General features: G+C 47.4%; 1 protein-coding gene across 1 annotated transcript in view; it reads left to right on the top strand.

The window, feature by feature from the left end:
* Positions 1-19,663, top strand: part of Wdr1 (WD repeat domain 1) — a 32,794-nt gene extending 13,131 nt beyond the window's left edge. Inside the window, exons 5-15 of the mRNA XM_060365392.1 lie at positions 779-959; positions 5,885-5,962; positions 6,178-6,258; positions 6,569-6,802; positions 9,960-10,052; positions 11,852-12,003; positions 13,337-13,424; positions 15,636-15,746; positions 16,540-16,713; positions 16,980-17,124; positions 18,556-19,663. Coding sequence (XP_060221375.1) covers positions 779-959; positions 5,885-5,962; positions 6,178-6,258; positions 6,569-6,802; positions 9,960-10,052; positions 11,852-12,003; positions 13,337-13,424; positions 15,636-15,746; positions 16,540-16,713; positions 16,980-17,124; positions 18,556-18,662 — 1,444 coding nt within the window. The 3' untranslated portion in view covers positions 18,663-19,663. The remainder of the gene's footprint in view (positions 1-778; positions 960-5,884; positions 5,963-6,177; positions 6,259-6,568; positions 6,803-9,959; positions 10,053-11,851; positions 12,004-13,336; positions 13,425-15,635; positions 15,747-16,539; positions 16,714-16,979; positions 17,125-18,555) is intronic.
* The last annotated feature ends 1,824 nt before the right edge of the window (positions 19,664-21,487 follow it).

Below are 21,487 nucleotides of genomic sequence, written 5' to 3' on the forward strand. Positions count from 1 at the left end.
GGGTCAGTTTGTCTTGTTTTAGGGAGACTACATTACACTCCACCAAGGCAGAATGTCATCTCTTCCCACACTCTGATGTCGTGAGCCCTGTACCTCCTGGAACTCTGGACTCTAGTAGTAGTTCCTGCATCCTAGGCAGCAAGAAAGGGCCAGGTGATAGGTGTGTTACTTTATCCCTGGAAGCTGCAGGAAGAGCTGGGCTTGTTTTTTGTTTTTCTAGATGGACCCATACCCTGAAGTTTTCTGTGTACAACAAATAAGTGAGCAGTTCCTGTTGGGGATGTTTAGTGACCAGTATCCTGAGAGCTGTAGCCCAGGTTTTCTCATTAGGAGCAAGTAGTAGCTATGGTAGTTGTCATGGGTTCCAGCACAGAGTTGGCCAGCTCCTTTCCACTAGGAGATAGCAACTTGCCTATTGCCTGGCCTTGCCAAAGGAACTTAGGAATTGATTAGACCAGAAAGATGTTCCCCAGTGCTTCTTCCTATAGCACCATCCATGTGGGAGGTGCTGACACTGGGCCATTCACACAGGGACAACCAATCCCTTTCTCACATGGGCTCCATCTGTTCTGGTACACTTTGGACATAGAGTTTGAAAGATCCAAATCAGTCCTTAGGATATTTGTTTCTAGAGCATCCTGAGGTAGGCTTGCAATATACACTACCAGCCTATGCTTCAGTAACTGCCATTGGGTTTTCCCATTGTCCTTCTGGGATTGATTTTTTTTTCTTTTTTGTTTTTTCTTATTTCTCGCTCCTTGACCCTGATTGGGGAAAGGTTTGGAGCTGTCTTCTTATGGGACAGTGGTTCTTCTGTGGGTGAGATCACAGGACACAACAAAGTCATCAACAGTGTGGACATCAAGCAGAGCAGGCCCTACCGACTAGCAACAGGGAGTGATGATAACTGTGCTGCATTCTTCGAGGGCCCCCCATTCAAGTTCAAGTTTACAATTGGCGTAAGTGGGCTTTCTTCTCTTTGGGTGAACTTTGTGGTTTGTATATGAGACTCTAGGGCCTGAGTAGACATGGTTAGATATGGATACAAGAAGGAACAGTGTATATTCTAAGTGCTGTAATGTATAGGAAGCAGATTTAGTGGAGAAAGTATATAGCGATGGAGTTCCTGTTCCCAGCCCTCACAATCCGAGATCCCAGGCTGGCCTCTAAGGTATGTCTTGAGATAATGTGAGTGTACAAAGTATGAGGGTAGTGAAATGCCACTGTATTTAGCTGTGTTGAGCTGACCTTGCTGAGCCACCAAATTAGCCAAGATCTGCCTTCAGGACATCTGGGCTGGCCCATAGGATACCTCCATGTAGAGGCTGTGGGAGTAAAGATGTCCCAGAGTGGAATGTGATAGGAAGAGCCAAGTGCTCAGCGTGTTCTTCAAGGAGCATTGCTTGGGATTCCTGCTCTGCAGTTTCTCTGGCTTGGCCAAGGAATAGGCTCGTCCACCTCCTATTCTCCATCATGTAATGGTGATCTATGAGGCCTTGTCTGAGGTACAACTGGTAGTGCTCATGGCTCTGTCACTGTTCCAGTGCTCAGGCTGGCATTCTTGCGTGAAGGCAAGTGATGGGGGTGAGGGCTCTGTGACCTGGGCAGTTCTTGCAGCTTCTTTACTTGCCCTAGCTTTCTCAGTGACTCTTTCCTACAGACTGTGAACAAAGCAGCCAGTACTAGTTCTGGTAATAGGAGATGGAGTGACAGTTTAACCAGAAAAGGTATGGCTTCTATCCTTGGAGGTAGTTGAGTTTGGGGCTTCTCCAATGTCTTCAGACTAATCCTTAAGTAATGTCAGTAGTTCCAGTGTTCATACCTCATTGGGGATTAAATGAGATAATATCCTTAAAGTAGCTTGCTGAGGAGAACTGTTAATTTTAGTATTTTAGTAGCGTGTCATAAATAGTAGGCATAGCATCCCTGGCAGGAGCAAAGGCAGGACTCATGAAGAAGGCAGTTTCCATAAACAGGTCTTGGCTTGGGGGTACAGATGGCTATCTAGGGATTTCCTCTTTGTAGAGAAGCAGGCTCTATTTCATCCCTGGGAAGCCAAGTGAGGCCTGTGTGTCCAGCAGGTTTGCTGATCCAAGCTCTTCTTAACCTCCAGTAGCTTTCATCCTGGTCTGCTGCAACTACCGTTGATAGGTAGTAGCTGCTTGGCTGTTCTGAGAGTGGAGTTTTAAGCAAGAGTGAGATGCCCCTGAGGCTACTTGCTAAGGACTGCTGAACCAGCCAGTTCCTGGATTCTGGTCTTGGGAGAGGGAAGATCATGAGGTTTCTGCAGCAACCAGAGGCTGTCCTGCCATTTTCTAGTGATGCTGTCTGCCTTCCCCAGGCCTCCCACAACACAGTTTGGATTCTTGGCTTTGGTCTGAGCGGTTTGGGAGCTGGGATCCCTTTCCTGTGGCAGGAGTGATCCCTTCTGTTGCACATGTGGATTAGACTTGTGTAGAAAGATCACAGAGCAACTGAAGAGCATTTAATGGAGCTATGGGGTCACCGTTTGTTGTTGGCAAGGAGCTCATGCCTTACTCTCTCATTTTCTGTGTGGGCTCACTGGGACCCCAGCTGTTTCTGTTTTCTTTCCTGATACACAGTCCCCTATACCCCAGATGGCCTGTTGCTAGGTGAGTGCCGCCATCTATGTTTAAGTCAACGAAGCCACTATACTGGATCCTGAATAAAGGCTTGGAAGAGGAAGAAAGGGCTGTGGACCAAGGAGCAGTGACCCAAGTGTTACCTGGCACAGAACTAGGTGGTTCTACTGCCTTCCATCCAGCTAGGTGTGCCTCTGGACCGTAGGGAGTGTTCATTTTCCCACCTAAAGCCCAGCTGACATATAAGAGAGAAGGCCCATAGTATTTGGATGGGACAGGGCACAGTTGAGAGATGAGTTCAAACTGCTGCCTCAGAAAGTAGTTGTTAGGAATTCTGTGTGGTATGTGGTAAAATCAACTTGTGATGTGCCAGACTCAGAAGGTAGATAGTAGCTTAGGGAAAGATAAGTAGCATCTGATATACGGAGATCATATCCAGCCTCTTCATCCAAGTTTGGAGATCATGTCACATCATTGCTAAGAGCAGGGCATAAACTTGAGCTGTTCTGAAGTGAGCCCAGGTTCACCTGTAGACTTACCTGTGCCTTCCAGGCCTCTCTACTGCCACACTTGGGTATTGTCCATGTTTGAAGGTAGGGTGGAGAAACCTTTTTCCTGGAATAGGCCCAGAGCACTACCTGTCCCACCCACTGTGTTTTTTAGATGTGGTAGGTAACCTTGGGAGGGTCCAGGGTCATAGGAGAGACCATGGATAACTAATTACTGCTGGTCATCCCTGTCATATTCCAGTGAGCCCATGAACAAAGGAAGTGGCCATGGTGTCAGAGATGGAGGTTTTGTGTGGGATTGACAAAATAGACTTCTCTTTACTAAGGCTGATCTGGCTAAAGCTGTTGATGAGTGTCAGATCTGCCAACTGCAAAGACAAACACTGAGCCCTAGTATGGCACCATTCCCCAGGGTGACCAGCCAAAGGCACGTTAAATACACTGGATCACTTCTTCATGAAAAGGGCAACACTTTGCCCTTACTGGAATAGCTGCTTACTTTGGTTACAGATTTATGCTTGGGCAGACCCAGTGGTACTTAAGGTGTTAGTGAACATAGGAATGTTTTTTGGAGCCTTTGGCAGTTCCCTATAGGTGAATCACAGAGGAGAGACCTTATGGAGTTCGGAGCAAGGCTCTGCCATCTTCTGTAAACAACTGTAGAGAGCACCTACTCAGAGGACCCTTTTAGAGACTAGTGGGAATTTAGGAGGGCTTCTATAGAGGGCCCTTAATAAGGTAGTAATGAGGCCCAGATAGTAAGTATATCCATGACAGAGTCAGGCCATCAGGAGCCCAGGAGCACCTGAATCCCTGACAGTAGTATAGATTTGAATATCTACTTGAATCTTGTTTTCTCGGTGACGAGATGAGGGTGGAGGTGTAGGGCTCTTGAGGAACTCACTGACACAGCCTATACCCAAGTTCATTGAGTGCTGGCTAACAAGCAGCCAAGTTTTGTTCCAGGGGAATGGGACCATTTTACACGGGGAAATTGGAAACTGAACATGTAAGCTTGAATGTGACTCATCTTGTCAGCTGAGCCAGGGACCAGAAATCTTGTCTGGCTCAGTAAACAGCAGGGTTCAGGCAGTTATGTGAGGTGGCTGAACCTCTGGATTTTCCATACTCCCCTTCTACACTGCTGGGTCCTCCCTATGGGAAATGCTATTCTTAGCCCTCGTTTTCTTTGGCTAGTGGACTGCTGTTGGCTATTCCCTGCCTGCACAGGGTCTATTTCGGGAGCAGACATGTCTCCTGCCCATGTACATGCTGGTGCCTGGCTGAGTTGCAGGAAGGAATGATGAGCTAAGTCTCCAAATGGGCTTATGTAGGCTGTCACCTAGACCTGTGTGGTCTCTACAGCACACAACCTCATCCCTGCAAGGTTGTGTTTTTTAAGAGAGGCCCACAAAGGTAGCTAATGTTCTTTTCACACAGTGACAGGTTGGTACCCTGGTCTCCAGATTGCTGCTCTCTTGATGGGCACTTTTGCCTCTGAATTCTAGAGTGCTCTAGTACCCCATCCAAACAGAGGGATCCAGGAGTGAGCTGACACCGCTGTGGCTCCTTTGCTTTCTTTCTGTGGGAGTAGGCAGAGTAGGGATTCCAGGAACCAGTGTGAGGCCCTCATGCTGGGGGTGGGATTAAGGGGCAGTAAGCTGGATACTTCTGGTTCAGTTGTGGCTATATTAGTACCTCTTCTGCTTTATTTGACCTTGACCCAAAGAAGGTGTGTATTCTCCCATCCGCCACCCCACAGTGATCAGTAAAGGTTTTGGCTCTGAGATACTGTTTCAGTCATCTTTGACCCCACAGCTAGTGGATATGGAGCACAGGCTCTTTTGGTAGCAGACTCTTTGTACCCAGAGATGGATGTCAGAATGGGTGGCAGATCAGTCTGAGGAGTTAAGGCTTTGACCCACTAGGATGGCTCTTGGCCAGGGCATGCCCAAGCCTGCCAGTGTAGGCAAGGCAGTGCTGGACAAGAAACTGGAGCCTGGAATTTTGCAACTGGTGCAGCTCGAGTTACCCAGCTTCTTTGGGCCTCATGCTGTGCTGTAAAGAGTCTACACTAAACTTGCTGTAAACAGATTACAACAGTTGCAAAGCTAGAAGTGTGTAGTGCTTCTGAGACCCTGACTTGGGAAGGCTTTGACTTCATGCAGGGTGGTGAGTTATATGTACTGAGAAATTACAGTTAAGCAGATAAAGATACAAGCCTCTGAAAGAGGTGAAAGATGTGTGAGAGTAACCAAGAGAGCAGAACAGCAAGCACATACAGACACAATCAAGGAGACTGCATAGTTAGAGCAGGGGCCTTTGGTGGCTCTGCTTCTGAAGACTGGAACTGCCTTGGTCTTCTTTAGACCTTGGTCTCAGACTTAGTCCTGATTAAAAGGCACAGCCACTGCTTGATTTCTTTTAAAAATAATTTGTTCCTCAATAAACACTCCCAGAATTAACTAGGCCTAACAAGGTAGGTGCCTCATGTGGCTATCTCAGAGCCCAACAATCTAGTACATAAGCTGTCTGGGGCCCCAAAGGAAAGAGGATGCATCAGTAGGCACTTTTTAAGGGAGCAGGCTTGGTTGAAGAATGGCTTTCTAGACAGCAGTGAGCAGGCATGAGCAGGAATGCCGAGCTAACTGCCATGAGGGACTACCTGGGTATTTCTCTACACTCTGCACTGTTCCTGTGGACTGATGAATTTTACTGACGTTAGTAGCTTTTGTGAGCTTTGTCAAGTGTTGACAGCCCTCTCTCCCATAGGACCACAGCCGCTTTGTCAACTGTGTGCGTTTCTCTCCTGATGGAAACAGATTTGCCACAGCCAGCGCTGATGGCCAGGTAAGAGCTGGGGCAGGGAAGGAGGCTGTATGTAGGCAGGTTCTATAGTCCTGTTCCCTGCTTCCCAGGCTGTCACCAAAGCCCAGCAGACATAAGTCTCTCATTTCATTTCAAAGAATGCTCAAGGCTCCAGCTGTACAACCACAGTTGCTGGGGAAACGGCAGGCTAAGAGCACACTACACCAGCTTCTACATAACTTGTTTGTTTCTTGAAGATATTCATTTATGATGGGAAGACAGGAGAGAAGGTGTGTGCCCTTGGAGGAAGCAAGGCCCATGATGGAGGAATTTATGCTGTGAGTATAAATATGTTTCTTGAGTTTCTGGCTTAAATTTGGCCAGTTCTATGTTGATAGTCATCAAAGATGCTTTTGAAGCTAGATGAATATTTAATGTAAACAGGTAAGAGTTGAGCCATGGACACAGAGCTTTAAGGTCATAGTCAGGTAGTGGGAACAGCCAGTGGCTGAGCAGGAACCCTTGGGGTCTGGGGCCATCCTACCACCTCCTTTGGTTCCCTGTTCTCTCTTGGTAGCTATAGGTAGGTGCTTTTGGGGCTCTTGGGGCTCTGAAATCCACTGACATGTGACGCTTTTGTTGAAATAGATTAGTTGGAGTCCTGATAGCACCCATTTGCTATCTGCTTCTGGAGACAAAACCTCCAAGATTTGGGATGTCAATGTGAACTCTGTGGTCAGCACGTTTCCTATGGGCTCCAATGTTCTGGACCAGCAGCTGGGCTGCCTATGGCAGAAGGACCACCTCCTCAGCATCTCCCTGTCCGGATACATCAATTACCTGGACAAGAACAACCCTACCAAGCCCCTTCGGGTCATCAAGGTGAGCCTTGTTTTAGGCATGGTGTAGATAGGAAACAGACTGCTTTGGTTCACTGTGAAAGGGGAAACAGGGATGGCAAATGGAGGAGAGATATCAGGCTTCCTTGGTCCTAGGAGTTTTGGCAGAAGTCAGGTTGGTATTTTTGGGCATTAGTATTCCGCTAAAAGTACTGTGAGCAATGCACAGTTGGAATATGGGTGCTTTGGGCCACTGTTCTCTGCTGCAAGAAGTCACTACTTCCTGCTAGAATTCACTACCAAGCTAGAGTGGCTTGGCTTTCTGTTAGGACTTGGAGTATACCTCACAACTGCAGAAAAAAAATCGAGGAACATTCTGAGTGTTAGGGCAGGTTATAGAGCATGGAGAGTAAGGTAGAGGGTGAATAAATAAGGGGTTGGGTCAGTTAAGAGTTCAGCAGGAAAATGGCCTGTAATCTGGATCATGGTTTAGTTTGAAAATGATTGTAGGAGGGGCCTACAATCAGGATGTAAAGTGAATAAATTATATAAAAAGAAAAGAATATGCAGAAAATACATAGTCCACAAGCCTAAACAGTTTAAAAAAAAAAAATGGGCATAAGTGTGAAAGAGGCCCTAGGGTTCACAGCATATGAAGTTGGACAAGCTGCCAAGTTGGACAAGGCCCCAGTTGAGGCCCAAAAGGCCACCCTGGACAGACTATAACTTGAGGTTCCAAACCCTCCGTGGGGCTCACTAGAGCCAGGTGCTTAAAGGCTACATTGTGCTTCTCTGGCTTTTGCTTCCAACTGCCCCTGCCGCTTCGGCCTCTCAGGAGACCTGGAGCCAGGTTGGGCAGGAACAGCTTCCAGGATCACCTTTACCTTGTCTTCTGACAGTTCCCAGGGTCCTTTAATGACTGAGCCATGATTTTTAAGGGAGGTTTTCAACCTCCCTTAGTTTTCAACTAAGACAGTCAGACTGTCTTAGTTAGGGTTAGTTACTATTGCCATGATGAAACACCATGACGGAAAACAACTTGAGAAGGAAAGGGTTTATTTGGCTTAAACTTCCATATTTGCTGTTCATCATCAAAGAAAGTCAGGGCAGGAACCTGAAAGAGAAGTTAATGCAGAAACCATGGAGGGGTGGTGCTTCCTGGCTTGCTCAGCCTGCTTTCTTATAGAACCTAGGGCCATGAACCCAGGGATAACACTACAATGGGCTGTGTCCTCCCCCATCAACCACTAAGAAAATGCCCTGCAGGGTGACCTACAGCCCAAGGGCATTTTCTTAATTGAGGTTCCCTCTTTTCAGATGACTTTAGCTTGTGTCAAGTTGACATAAAACTAGCCAGCAATACAAGTTCCATGCCTTGTTCCCCATCCTGGTTGCTGATAATTTCCAAAGCTTGCATTTTAAGCTGCTCTAGTGAAACCTACAGCCCAGCCCTTCTCTCACTAGTGCAGCCTGCTTTTTAGAGGGCCAAAACATATAGAATCACAATCCCCATTCTGTAGGCGAGATTGTATCCAAGAAAGGGGCCTTCTGACCTCAGCCCTTCCAACCCCATTGAGTGACTCCTCAGAATAAGGTATCTTGACACTGGTCCTGAGGATAGAATTTGGAGCCTCTCTAGTCTTGGGTCCTAGAGCATAGTTCTGTGTGCAGTAGAACATGGGTACCACTGCAGCTAGGAAATTGTGCCTGTGGAGGCCAGAACCTCTCAGAGAGAGACACCTTTTTTTTTTTTTTTTTTTCTGTGCTCTGGTTTCAATGGTGAGAAATCAGGCAGACCTGTTTCCTACCAGTACCTGTACCTGGATGAACAGTTTCTGGTCGGCTGCCTTCTGGGCATCTTGGTCTGACTACTGCTGTGGGCTACCCATGCTGCTAGACTCACAGGGTTCTGAGAATGCTGCTTGGCCAGGCAAGCTCTAGTAGTATCCCTGTCTTTTAAATTCTCAGAGAAACCTAACCTCAGCTTCTCTGTACAACTGTATGGGTCATGTCAGGTGGCAGCTGCTACTCTCAGGCTACAGAGAGTATGTACTATTCTAGTGAGCTAGAAGTTTTGAGACTAGAATGTGAATCTTAGTCCTGGCTGGCTACCTGGCTACCTTTCCTGGGAGCTTTATAGCAAAGGGCTTACTGGTTGATAAAAGGGGCTCTGTCAGAGTCTCTGGAGCTGGCCCTTGTGGTGCTTTCTGTAGCCCATGTTTCTCAAGCTTAAGAGTGTGTGAGAATCACCCAAGAATGCTAGCTTGTTAAACAATATAGCCCAGAGGGAGCTAGACATTGCAGTGAGGACTGAAATCTTAAGTCTCTCAAGCAAGGCTGTTGCCATAGGCAACGAGTAGCACACAGGTCTCCCTGGAATCTTGCTGAGCACAGGTTTTCATTCAGCAGGCCAGGCAAGTCTTCTGGTTGCCTGTAAGGCCCATGCTGGGTCAAACAGAAGACGACGTGGGCTCATGTCTCTTAAGGAGTTAGAGTGTATTTTACCAAGGACTGTCACTGTTTTCTGAGGGTAAATGCCATATTGTGAAAACAAAAGAGACCCATGGAGGTTCCAGGAGAAAAGATGTAAGGAGAAAGCCCTAAGCAAGAAGCAGATCAGTTAGCTATTCCTCAAATGTTCCTGGAAAATACCAGAGGCTAGTGGGGACCCAGGGTTAGAGTGGAACACATGTGAGAGACGCACCATCTGAGCCAATTATAGAGAAGGTGAGAGCGCCCCCCTCTACAGAGTCCTGTATACCCAACAACATTATCTGCTTCATCAGTAGGGAGGAGGGGTCCTAGGAAAAATCAGTACTTGAGCCTTAGTGGTCACCCCTAGAGCATAGGGCCTCCAGTGTGTAATCCTAGCTGCCTCACTCCCTATGAAGAGGCCTAGCTGATGTGCTCATGGGTGGCATCAGGGCACTGTTTTTCTCTACAAGTGGTTTAGGTCCCTGAGTGCTAGGCTTTGGTACAAACCTTGTCCTTAGCCCAGGTAGGTTTTAGGTGTTGAGGGAAGCAGCATGTGATAGTTTTGTCAGAGAAGCTGACTAGGAAGGAGATGGATGACTGATTGTGGCTCATGATTTAATCTGTGGACAGTGTGTCTGCTGCAGTCCAAGCACAGCTCAGCTGCTGAGTGCCAGAGGACAAGATTTGCTACCTCAGCTAACCCCAACCCGTTGTCTCTCTTTCAGGGTCATAGTAAATCCATCCAGTGTCTGACAGTGCACAGAAATGGTGGCAAGTCCTATATCTATTCTGGGAGCCACGATGGACATATCAATATCCTTTGACTGGGGAGCTGGCACAGGCACTGGCAAGAGAGGACTTTTCTGTTCCCATGGTGCTGGAAGCCAGGCCAGCCAGATGGCTCCAGCCCCAGCTGCACTCACTAAGCTGGCTGACCTGATACATCTGTCTGCACTTGGTGCCTTGACCTCTTCCATCCTCGGGCAAAAGAAAGCCCTTGGCCCTGCTCACTGCTCAGCCTAACACAGTGCTTGTCTCTGCGCTTGAGCTCCTTTCTTCTGTAATATTGGTGCCTTACTGTGACCATTTCTATCACCAGCAATGAAGTCATTGAGTCTTCGGATTCAGGACTTGAGACCCTTCAGCAGAGGCACTTTGTTTTAAACATGGGGAAACTGAAGCCCAGAGAAGCAATGTGCTTTCCCCAAAACCACATGACCTGTTAACAACAAAGCTGGGACCAGAACTCAGGAGGGATTGGGTTCTCTGTGCCCCTCCCCTCAGTAACTTACGCTTTTTAGGGATTGTGTAACCTATTAGTGGCATGCCTGCCATGTTTGTGCTCTGTCTCCTGTTTTGTGTTCCCACTGTGGGGCTGCGTCTGCATGATGGCCTCTTATTCACATGCTGCTGGCTTCCCGAAGGCGGGTTCCAGTACCCTCACAGCATGGCTCCCACAGAAGACCCAGGAAGATCCCCTAGTCTAGAAAGGGTGGGTACCCGCCCTCTATTACTAGGAAGGAAAAGTATCACAGCTGATGGCTAAGCAGTCCTTAGGGCCAGTGTGTCCTGTAGTTGTAACCAGGGCCATCAGCACCGCCTATGTCCCTTATGCATTGTCTTCACTCACTTGAACTGTGTCCTTCAGTACCATGTCTGGATTTCCATCCCTAATAGCTCATGTACACTGAGCCTCCCATGGAAGTGATGACGGTTACTTGAAATGAGATTCTCTTTTCTTATGCACTTCAGCCACACCTTCTCCCTGAGCACCTCAGGCTCAGCATCCACACATCATCCCTGTCAGGTGGCCCTCCCCCACCCTCAGGCTGGTACCCAATAGCACCTAGGCAGTAGTTACTTGATCATTGGGGCACAGCCAGCTTAGTTGGGGATAGTCATAGACCTTCAGCTACTGATGCAGGAAGTACAAAATGAGCATTTGGCTCACACGGAGTGGGCAGTGACACATGAGTCACACTGTTGTCTAAACATGGTGCTTTCTGCTCATTGCAGGAGCCCACCTAAAGGTTGTTCCAGGAGTAGTCAGTGATGCTACGGTTAGAGTGCCCCTAATCTGAAGTTGTTGTGGCCAGAAGTGTGTTATCCTTGTTCGTGTTTCCAGAGTATTTACATAGAAATACCTACCTTGGCAGTGGGACCCAAGTTTAAACGTGAAATTCATGTGTATCTTTTGGTCCAGAGGTTAGGTTATAATACTATATAGTATTTCTTGTGTGCCTGTGTTCTGACTGCAACTGCCACATGTCATGCAACTTTCTGGCATTGTATCAGCACCTAGAAAGTTAGATTTTGAACTGTTATACACTAGGTGTGTCAGCTGTCACGGCCATCATAGACAAGTCTGCCTGTATCCATCAGACCGGCTTTACATGCTTTTTATAGGTTATGCGATTTATTGCCTTGGTCCTTTGGCTAGTAGCCAGGCTGCCTCACTGGCTCACACTGCCTTAGCTCTCTGAAATCCCAAAGTTGGCCATCTGTGAGAATACCTCCTGTCCTTTCTACAGTATCTTCTGCCTCCATGAAGGTTAGTCAGGCCTTTTTAGAGCGTAGGCTTGAGGTCTGGTTTCTCCTTAATCATACCCTACATTACTGGGATTCAGAGACAGGAGAGAATGATTCCTTCTCTGGAAAAGGCCACACAAATCAGGTGTCCAGGATGACCGTGGATGAGTCTGGGCAGTTGGTCAGCTGCAGCATGGATGACACTGTGCGGTACACCAACCTCACACTCAGGGACTACAGGTAAGTCCTTCCTGACATGGCCAGCTGTGGGTCTAGAGAGGTCCAGAATGAGCCGTAGGTGTCTATAAAGGTTCCAGCAGGGGCAGCTTCTGTCTGCCCTTTCTATTTGTTTCTGAACATCATTCAGGTACTAAGCCCAGGGAGCTGAGCAACAGAGCCCTAATAACCAGGCTCACAAGTGTGACCAGATACAGACCCTGCAGCCCCATGAGTCATTAGCTTGTCTGCTCTCCTTTGTGTCTTTGTGCCAACAGAGAGAGTGACATTGGAGCTTGGTTGAAAAGGTCAGGTGAAGCTCAAAGGCTCATGCCATGTCTGTGTGAGGAGCCACCTCTTGTTTGGGGTATAAGTGGTCATAAGGACGCTGAATCCGAGGTGTCAGTCCATAGTGATAGGTGAGAACAGGCAAGGGGGCTATGGGGTCCTACTCCAAGTCGTTGGCTCCAAAACAGACTCAGCAACCTTGGCAAGACCTCCCATTACCACAATGGCACCCCACCCCACTTCTGCCCTCACTCTTGCTGACACCTGTAGAGCACTTCTTGGTAGAGTCATGGCCTTTTATGACTCAAATCCTGCTAAGAATGTACCTGACCTGGAGAATGATGAGGTCCTGGACAACTTCGTTTTGAGCCCCCAACCCTAGGCATGGGCCTGGCTGGCAGCAGACCTGCCAGCGTGTCCTGTGTGTTCAGACCAGTGGCCACTGGGCATTTAAGAACCCGTGGACTCCAGTAGTCTGTTTTTTATTGCCATGTGATATCATTTGTGAAAGTTGTCCTGTTGGCAGCCAGTGGCTACAAGGGTCAAGAGGACTTGGACACTGAAATCCAGCCATGGCTTGGCCTAGTTCTGTGGAAGCTTTAGTTAACATTTTTAAGAAAGATTGTTATAAATTACTCTAGTTGAGTTTTGACAGCATTTCTCTACTATAAGAGGGAACTGGGGCTTTTATTAAAGGTATTGGAGCCCTAGTTCCCCTCTTGGGAAGAGCAGCTATGGCCCACAGGGGGAACTGACTTCAGCTTTGTATATACCTAGAAAATTGAAGTCTTGAACCTACAGATGAGTTGGGGATAATAAGTTTGCAAGAGACCGCACAGTCCTCTAACTTCTACTTCTTGCCACTACCTTTTCCCCACTCTGGCCTCCCTTCATGATAAAAAGACCTCAGTGCCCTGTTTTGTCACCTTGTGTCTTAGCAAGCTGCCCTTCAGCAGAGATTACAGTAGCATTTTTTCCCACATAGCCAAGTGGTGCAGTGCATGTATTGATACCACACCGAGCCACCTGAATGTGCAAGTAACCTGCACTGCTTCCCCTCCCCCAACAGTGGACAAGGCGTTGTGAAACTGGATGTTCAACCAAAGTGTGTAGCTGTTGGCCCTGGGGGATATGCCGTGGTCGTATGCATTGGGCAGGTATGTTTGGCTACATTTTGACTGAAGTAATGGGATATGAGATGTATACCACTCTCTAGTTTCTGAGTTCTATCCATGTTCTGGTTTCCATTTCTGGTGCTATGATAAAACACAGACCAAAAGTAACTTGGGGAGGAAAGGCTTTACTTGGCTTCTAGTCTAGGTGATAGTCCATGTCTGAGGACCAGCAGAGCAGGAACTCAAAGAGGAACAAACCCTGGAGGAATGCTGCTTACTGGTCTCTCAAAGGCTTATGCTCAACTAGCTTTCTCACCTGTCCCAGGACTGCCTGCCTAGGGATGGTACCACCCCTCATCAGTTGGGTTCTCCTGCATCAATTAGCAGTCAAGACGGTGCCCCACAGGCCAATCTAATTAAAGCAATTCTTCATTTGAGGTTTCCTCTTCAGGTGACTCTTAAGTTCTATCAAGTTGACAGTGTTTTTCGTTGTAAGCTCATTGGCCTGTGCGTGTGGCTTCTCGTGGAAGTCACTGTACTGACTGTTAGGGAAAGTGCTGCCCCCTAAATTGGTACACAGGAAAAGGGCAGAGCTTGTCTCTAAACATCAGACCAAACTATAGACCCATCTGTCCAGGGGGCTCTGAGATACTCAGCTATGTGGTTTTGTCATGTATCCTTCATTTCATAAACCTTCCCTGGTGGAACTGTGTGATTTGAATCACTTCCACACCCTCTCTGAGCACAAGATGATCATGAAGATCCAGTAGTCATACACCTTGACAGTTTAGCTGTTGAGTGACACTGCCACATGAGGATAAGGCAGAGCCCAGGCCATGATAGGTTCTAACTCTCTGAGGTCCCTGTATACATTTTCCTTTAGCGTGGCTAGAACAGAGCCCTTGGCTTACAGCTGTGCCTGTCTACTTTCTGCAGAATCCTGCTTCACCGCATTCCATCTTTGCAAACCTAAGCATGCCATCATGTGGTCAGGGCCAGCAGCTGACTAGTGGTTCCTAGTCATGAGTGATAGACCCTGCTGAAGAATCTCCCTACCCCTCCCTGCTCTGTGAAGTTGATTGCTAAAGGGAGAGTGGATTCTGTGTCCCAGATAATCAAGTGTCCCTGCCAAATAATTACTACACTAAGTAGCAGCCACAGGGCACAAAAAGGAATGTGCAGCATGGGGTGCCCTAGTCAGGGCTGCTTTTCCATGGCAGATCTGCCAGCCTTATATCAACACCTGGCTCTGGTGGATAGTGCATGAGGACTTAGGGCCTTTTCTGTGGCAAGGCCTCAGACAGACACATTGTCCCAGTTACTTTATCGGAGGTCATAGTGTCTGTTTGCTGACCCTAACCTTGGGGCTGATCAGAAGACGTAGCCAAGGTGGGTGAAAGCAGGTACTCAGACTACCTGCCATTCAGAAGGTGATGGCAAATTTCTCCACAATGTCCTGGCAGGTCAGGGCACCAGCTCCCAGACAGGACTTTTCTCTGTGTGTGTGTGTATGCCATGTTATCTGCTGGTTGAGGACAAGCCAAGGTCCATTTGTGACCTTGACCCCTAACTAGCAGGTAGCTTAGTCAAGATCAAGCCACCACATACCTCCAAAGCCCTGACACATGGAAATGTCTGCCACTCAGGCGGGCATAGCTGGCCTCAGTGTACCTGACTGTGGTGTAGCCTTCTCCACACAAGTCTTCTACCTTATGAGAGCAGGTAGCACTTGAGCAGTAGCGTTTGCAGAACCCTGCTGAACACACACACGTACACTATATTGTCTTCTTCCTTCATGCATCTGAGGTTGCGCAGTTGTCTCCACAGAGTGCCACTGCTGCCCTGACTGGGCCATCAGTGCTGGGTGTCTAGTAACCTTTGTCATGGGTACCATACTGTCGCCTGGGCAGAACAAAAACCTGCACAGACAGTAACCGTTTCTTAAGATCTAGAGTCGGAATTCTCGGGGTCAGGCTATTGCCCCTGATGGTTAAGAGTCAATGCCATTCCTGCGCTTCTGCCCTTTGCCCTCAGAGACCAGCACTCAAATGGTTCAGTCACAGGGTGTTTTCTCAAGTCCTGGCCACCAACTAACAGTAACATAGTCCTGTGGGGAGGAAAATAATGCCTCCGTCAAAAGATTGAGACTGACGCAGGATATGGCTTAGAATTGAGAGCCAGTGAGAACTCGCCTTTCCTGCTAATGATCAGTGTCTCAGGAACCAGTGATCTGACTGCATCTTCATGTCACAGATTGTTCTTCTAAAGGACCAGAAGAAGTGCTTCAGCATCGACAACCCTGGCTATGAGCCTGAAGTCGTGGCTGTGCACCCTGGTGGGGACACAGTGGCTGTTGGGGGCACGGTAAGACCATTCTCCTTTACCCTGTGACCTTATTTTCTGATTGGGGTCCTAGAGAAGGCCAAGATCTTCAGTATATGCTGGAATCCCATAGAAATAGGCTCTAATGCTAGTGATAAAATGGACTTGCCAATGACAGCAAGAGCAAGCAGACAGAGAGAGCTCCCTCCTTTCGTGTCCTTTATATAGGCTGCCAGCAGAAGGTGTGTGGTCCAGATGAAAGTTGTATCTTCCTAACTCAAAAGATCCAGATTAAAAGTGGATCTTTCCACTTCAAATGATTTAATTAAGAAAAAAAAAAAAAAAAAAAAAAAAACAACTCAGAGGTATACCTAGCTGCTTGGATTTTAGTGAAATGACAGCCAAGAACATCCATCAAATAGGGTGTACCTGCCACAAGGTGACAGGAAGCTTGTAGGAGATTGGTGTAATGCAGCTTGCCTGGCACAGTTAGTGCCTCTAGAGTCTGGGAAACTGTTGTGTAGTTTTCTCCACGTTCACCTTCAGGGAACCATGAGCACTATTTATAGGACCTCCTTGGCAGCCAGCCAACATACAAAATGAGATAGGGCGGCCTGGGGTTCCATCATTTCTGCTCAGGTAAGGAGGAAGCTGAGCTGAAACATGTAATGGAGTATGTTGGGAGAAGCCAGCCATTTCTTTGCACCCAGAGCCCAGGGCACATACTGGTACTTACTGAGCCATGATAGGTTTCTTTACTGAAGCCTCAGCCTTCCCCTAACATACACATGGTGTGTATGTTTAAGGAGTAACTGCTTCCTGTCCCTGCCTACAGGATGGCAATGTGCGCATTTACTCTATCCTGGGCACCACACTAAAGGATGAAGGCAAACTCCTAGAAGCCAAGGGGCCAGTGACAGACCTGGCCTACTCCCATGATGGTGCCTTCCTGGCCGTGTGTGATGCCAGCAAGGTGGTCACAGTGTTCAGTGTAGCTGATGGCTACTCGGTGAGTAGGGTGCAGACCCTTCCATTCTATGCTAGAGGGGTTAGGGGAGAACTCTAGCCAGATGTTCGTGGTCTATGCTTTCCTGAGCCATGCCTTCATCTCCATGAGTGGCAGGCACCTGGTGGGGTTCTTGGGAGAAAGCAGAGAGCTGGGGGTCGTGATCAGGGACTGGGGCTTCTCCCTGTTCCTACAAGGGCTGCCTGGGAATACCATGGTTCTCTGGTATGAACTCTGATCTTAACATCTCTGCTTTCTTTCTGTGCTAGGAGAATAATGTGTTTTATGGACACCATGCAAAAATTGTGTGCCTGGCCTGGTCACCAGACAATGAACACTTTGCCTCTGGTGGCATGGACATGATGGTGTACGTGTGGACCCTGAGTGACCCAGAGACCAAAGTCAAGATTCAAGGTAACTCCCACCCTCTTTAAGATCTGGGCTCTGTAGGCTGCTCCAGAGACAGTCGTATGATCCTGACTCCTGTGGTCAAGTGACCCTGGGGTATGTCCTTTAAGAAGTGACCTAATGGAGATGTGGCTCCATTCTTCCCTCTGGCATATACTGGGCATCCTGCTGGCCTGTGCAGATGAATCATGAGGCATTCATTCTGGTAGGAATCCTTGATCTCCATATTTAGGACATACAGGAGAAAAAACCTTTGATATCTTTCTTCTCCATCCCACTCCTGTGCCTTAACCCATAACCAAGTTATTTACTCCCACCATGGAGATGTCAGTAGAAGGGTAATGTTTTTCCAAGTAGCCATATTTTCAAAGGAGACAGATTTTCTTTTTTGTTTTTTGTTTTTTAAGATTTATTTATTATTTATATAGCATTGTGCTTGCATGTGTGCCTATGCACAGGAAGAAGTACTAGATCTCACTGTAGGTGGTTGTGAGCCACCATGTGGTTGCTGGGAATTGAACTCAAGACCTTTGTAAGAACAGCCAGTGTTCTTAACTTCTGAACTATCTCTCCAGTCCTTCTTTTTTGTTTTTAATCATTATTCTGATTATCCAACCTTTTATCACTGCTCCTGCTGGTAGTTCAATGTTAGAGTCCACAGTCACATATGGCTGGTGGTCCTGAGTGAGAGAACGAGCTACATGCCATTTTTATACTGTCCCCTTGGTCTACCTGCTACACAGAAGGCAACCCTTTGTATTCACTGGAACAGGGATCCTAGCCTATTTTAAAGCTATCCTAAGACCATCCCAACAGCTGCAAGTTAGGGAGGCCTACTATCCTGGAAGGCAGACTAGGAGGAGAAGCCCTGAAGCAGCTTCCAGGTAGTCATTTTGGCTTGTAAGGCAATCTAGAAATGGATCAAGAAGGTAATATGTCAGGACTCGTGCAGAGAATGGTGCTTGGCATCTGTCTGCTTTGCTCACAGACCCCTAAACACAGCTGGCTTTGCTGTAGCCAAACAAAGAGTGCTGTAGCTTACAGTTCTCAGGCCCATAATGGCTTGGTCTGCTAAGACACATTTGCCTCACCTAGGCAGGGCTGCTGAACCAGCTTGAGACCCACTTTGGGCCTAGGGACCAGGGATCCTATAGGGAGACCCCTTTCCTGGAGGCCCCTGAGGCTTTATGAGAAGTTTGGTTTGAAGAAACCCAAAGGTGTAAAATAGCTAGAGTCAAGAATAATGGAAGTGACATGGCAACTGGAGTCCTATCGCTGCCACCTCTGTCCTCACAGACTTGTCCTTAGGAAAATGGAACTGCTACTGTGGCAATTTCTGCTTGTCACTGATGACTTTGGCCCAGTGGTTCTGTTCTTAATCAGATACAGGTAGAGGCAAAGTGGGACCTGTTTCTTCTGATTTCACTCTTTTCCCAGATGCTCACCGGCTGCACCATGTCAGCAGCCTGGCCTGGCTGGACAAGCACACACTAGTCACCACCTCCCATGATGCCTCTGTGAAGGAGTGGACAATCACCTACTGAGGACACTGCTCACCCCACGGACCGAATCAGGGACTAGAGTTTAACTGCCTCGGAGCACCCTTCTCTTAACTATTTCTGTAATGCTCCCCTTCCCGCCTGCCCCGGGAGTAAGCAGGGCTTGCGAATACCCTCCTCTCTGTAGGGTGTCCATGTCTGTACGCGTCCTTCTGAAAGCTTTAGACAGTAACAGTTTGCACATGAAAAATAAAGCAAGCACTTAAACAGCGTGTGGAGCGTACCTAAAAACTAACAGCCCACCAGACTGTGAGAGCGTGGAACATTCCAGAGGCAGCAGCCTCCAAAGCACAGACCCCAGCCCCTATGGCTCTTGCAGCTTTTCAGGACGCTGGGTAGAGAGCAGCCCCTGGCTCCCCTTTCCCATGCAGGATGCAGCTGCACTGGAGAGGAAGAGCCACAATGCAGACCCCTGTGTCAGCATTCTCTGTAGAGCAGGTCTGCTCCTCAGTGTAAGTCATGTTGTATGGCTGCTTCCCTGGAGCCATCCCTGGATTCCACAGGGACATGTGAACCTTGATCTCATTGTCAGATTTTGTGCTTGATTTTAAGAATGAAAACCATGGTTTTTGTTTTTTTGTTTTTTTTTAAATGTATCTTGACTGTTGTTTGTCTTGTTCCTGAGCTGGCGTGCTGACAGTACAGTGTCCAGGCAAGTAGACCCCTTGTTAGCCAGACTGAGGTGTCCTGGTCACATAATCACCATGCTTCAATGTTTTCCTGTCTCGTCCCCACTCTGGCCCCAAGAGAAGAGATTAAGGACAAGATGATGTCACTGTAACTTGTCATGTTTTTACCTTTTTTTTTTCTTTTTCAGTGCAGAAATTAAAGTAAGTATAAAGCACCGTGATTGGCAGTTTCTTTGCGTGTGTCGGAATCACTGGTAAATGTTGGCTGAGAACAATCCCTCCCCTTGCACTTGTGAAAACACTTTGAGCGCTTTAAGAGATTAGACTGAGAAATAATTAAATATCTTTTTCTCTTGATTGTGGATCACTGGCTCTGTATGGTGGTACATGTGGGAGGTTGGGGGGTTGTTGGGGACCCACTAGCCAATATCTCTGGTGGGGTCCTTATGAATTCACATTGTGGCCATCAACAGCCCAAGAGAAACCAAGACTCATACTTTTCCCATCCTTGCTTCCAGACCCCACATGACTTGGCCCACACCCTTTCTTAGAAACAGCATTGGGCTTGATACTGCCTAGATCCTGCCTCACCCTCCTCTGTGTAATCAACCTCAACGCCTCAAACCAGGAACTGGATCTAGGTGTTTGAGAAAACTTCCTATACAGCTAAAACAACTCAAAGCACTGCTCTTAGGTGCAAGTTTGTAGTCCCCATAGAAACACTCATCTCTGATTCTTAATGTTGTTTCTGCCATTCTTACAAGAATGATAGAAGTCAAGAAAATGAAGTTACATTATCTGAGATGTAAACCACTACAGAACTAGGTCAGAAACATGTTTGGCATGGAGACCCGATGCATTCGTGTTAAGGAGTCACTGGGTGGGTGGAAGTAGCAGCACGTGAGGGAGCGTGGCTTGGCCTGTCCTTACACCATGTTGAGTTACACATGAGAACTGACAACAGCGACTATTTCCTCCAGGGTAGAAGACTCCCCGGGAGAATTCAGTGAAAAGTGTTTTGGGTTTGTTTTGTTTTTGAACATAAGCTTTATTTGTGTGTGTGAATATAAGTGCATATGTGTTACATATGCGGAGGCCAGAAGCCGTGAGGGAGGGTCTCTCCCTCTACCTGGAGCTCATGTTCTTTCAGCTAAACTGCAAGCCATCAATCCCTAACAAGTCTGTCTAACTACCTTGGAGCTGAGGCCATAGGCATACAAAGAATACCTGGCTTACTATATAAATGCTAGGACCTGAATTGTGGCCCTTATGATTATATGCTAGGTTCTCTTAACCACTGAGGCATGTCTACAGCCCCCAAACTTGTGCCTAAGAAATAGTGAAAGTGATGGCATTTGACTACTAATTATCTCAGATCCAAGCTGGCTGGAAAATGACAATATGACAAATGATACAGACACTGCCCTGTATTAGATCAGGAGACATGTTCACATGCTTGTTTCCTGGCAATTGTTTTCTTTAAATATGTTGACTTTTTTTTTTCCCCATGAAAACAGTACAGCTTTCAAAACACAAGAATAGAAGCTACATTGCAGGATAATGTCCGTCAAGTGACCCCATTGCAAGTGTCACCAGCTAAGTTGGAGGGATGGCCTTCATTTCTTTGGAGGCTTTTCAAAAAAATAAAAAATGGCTCACTTACACCATTTTTTGCCATTTCAACAAGATCTGTATGTGGAAGTTACAAGACAACACAATGTCAGGTGAGAGCCCAGGTTGCCATTACTGGTGGCCACACATCCGAGCACCCACTGATTTCTTGGAGAGGCATTCACAGTAGTGTCTGCGACTAGCCCTCCTCTTAAGGCCAGGATGATAGCTCCATGCCAGTCAGCTCCACTTGGGGTACAGCCTCAGCTGCCTGAAACAGCGAAGATCCTAAGACACTCCCCATCCCCACCCCCAGGCTACACTGAGTCAGCGTAACATAGCTCCCGGCAACATGGATGCCTAGTTCTCATCCTAAAGGAGCCAGTGCAGTTATTTTCTCTAGTGGAGTCCCACTGGATATACAAAACACGCTTAAGGTCCCATGCCCATAAGTGTTGGCCAACACAAATTCAGTGGTATTATTGTGGGAGATTTCTCTCTCTGTGTCTCATACTGCTTTGTTTGTGTTTTTATTTATTTTTAATAGCCTTACAGGTCTTTTGCTTGTAT

This window comes from Meriones unguiculatus, chromosome 12 (genome assembly GCF_030254825.1).
Source record: "Meriones unguiculatus strain TT.TT164.6M chromosome 12, Bangor_MerUng_6.1, whole genome shotgun sequence".
Taxonomy (NCBI): domain Eukaryota; kingdom Metazoa; phylum Chordata; class Mammalia; order Rodentia; family Muridae; genus Meriones; species Meriones unguiculatus.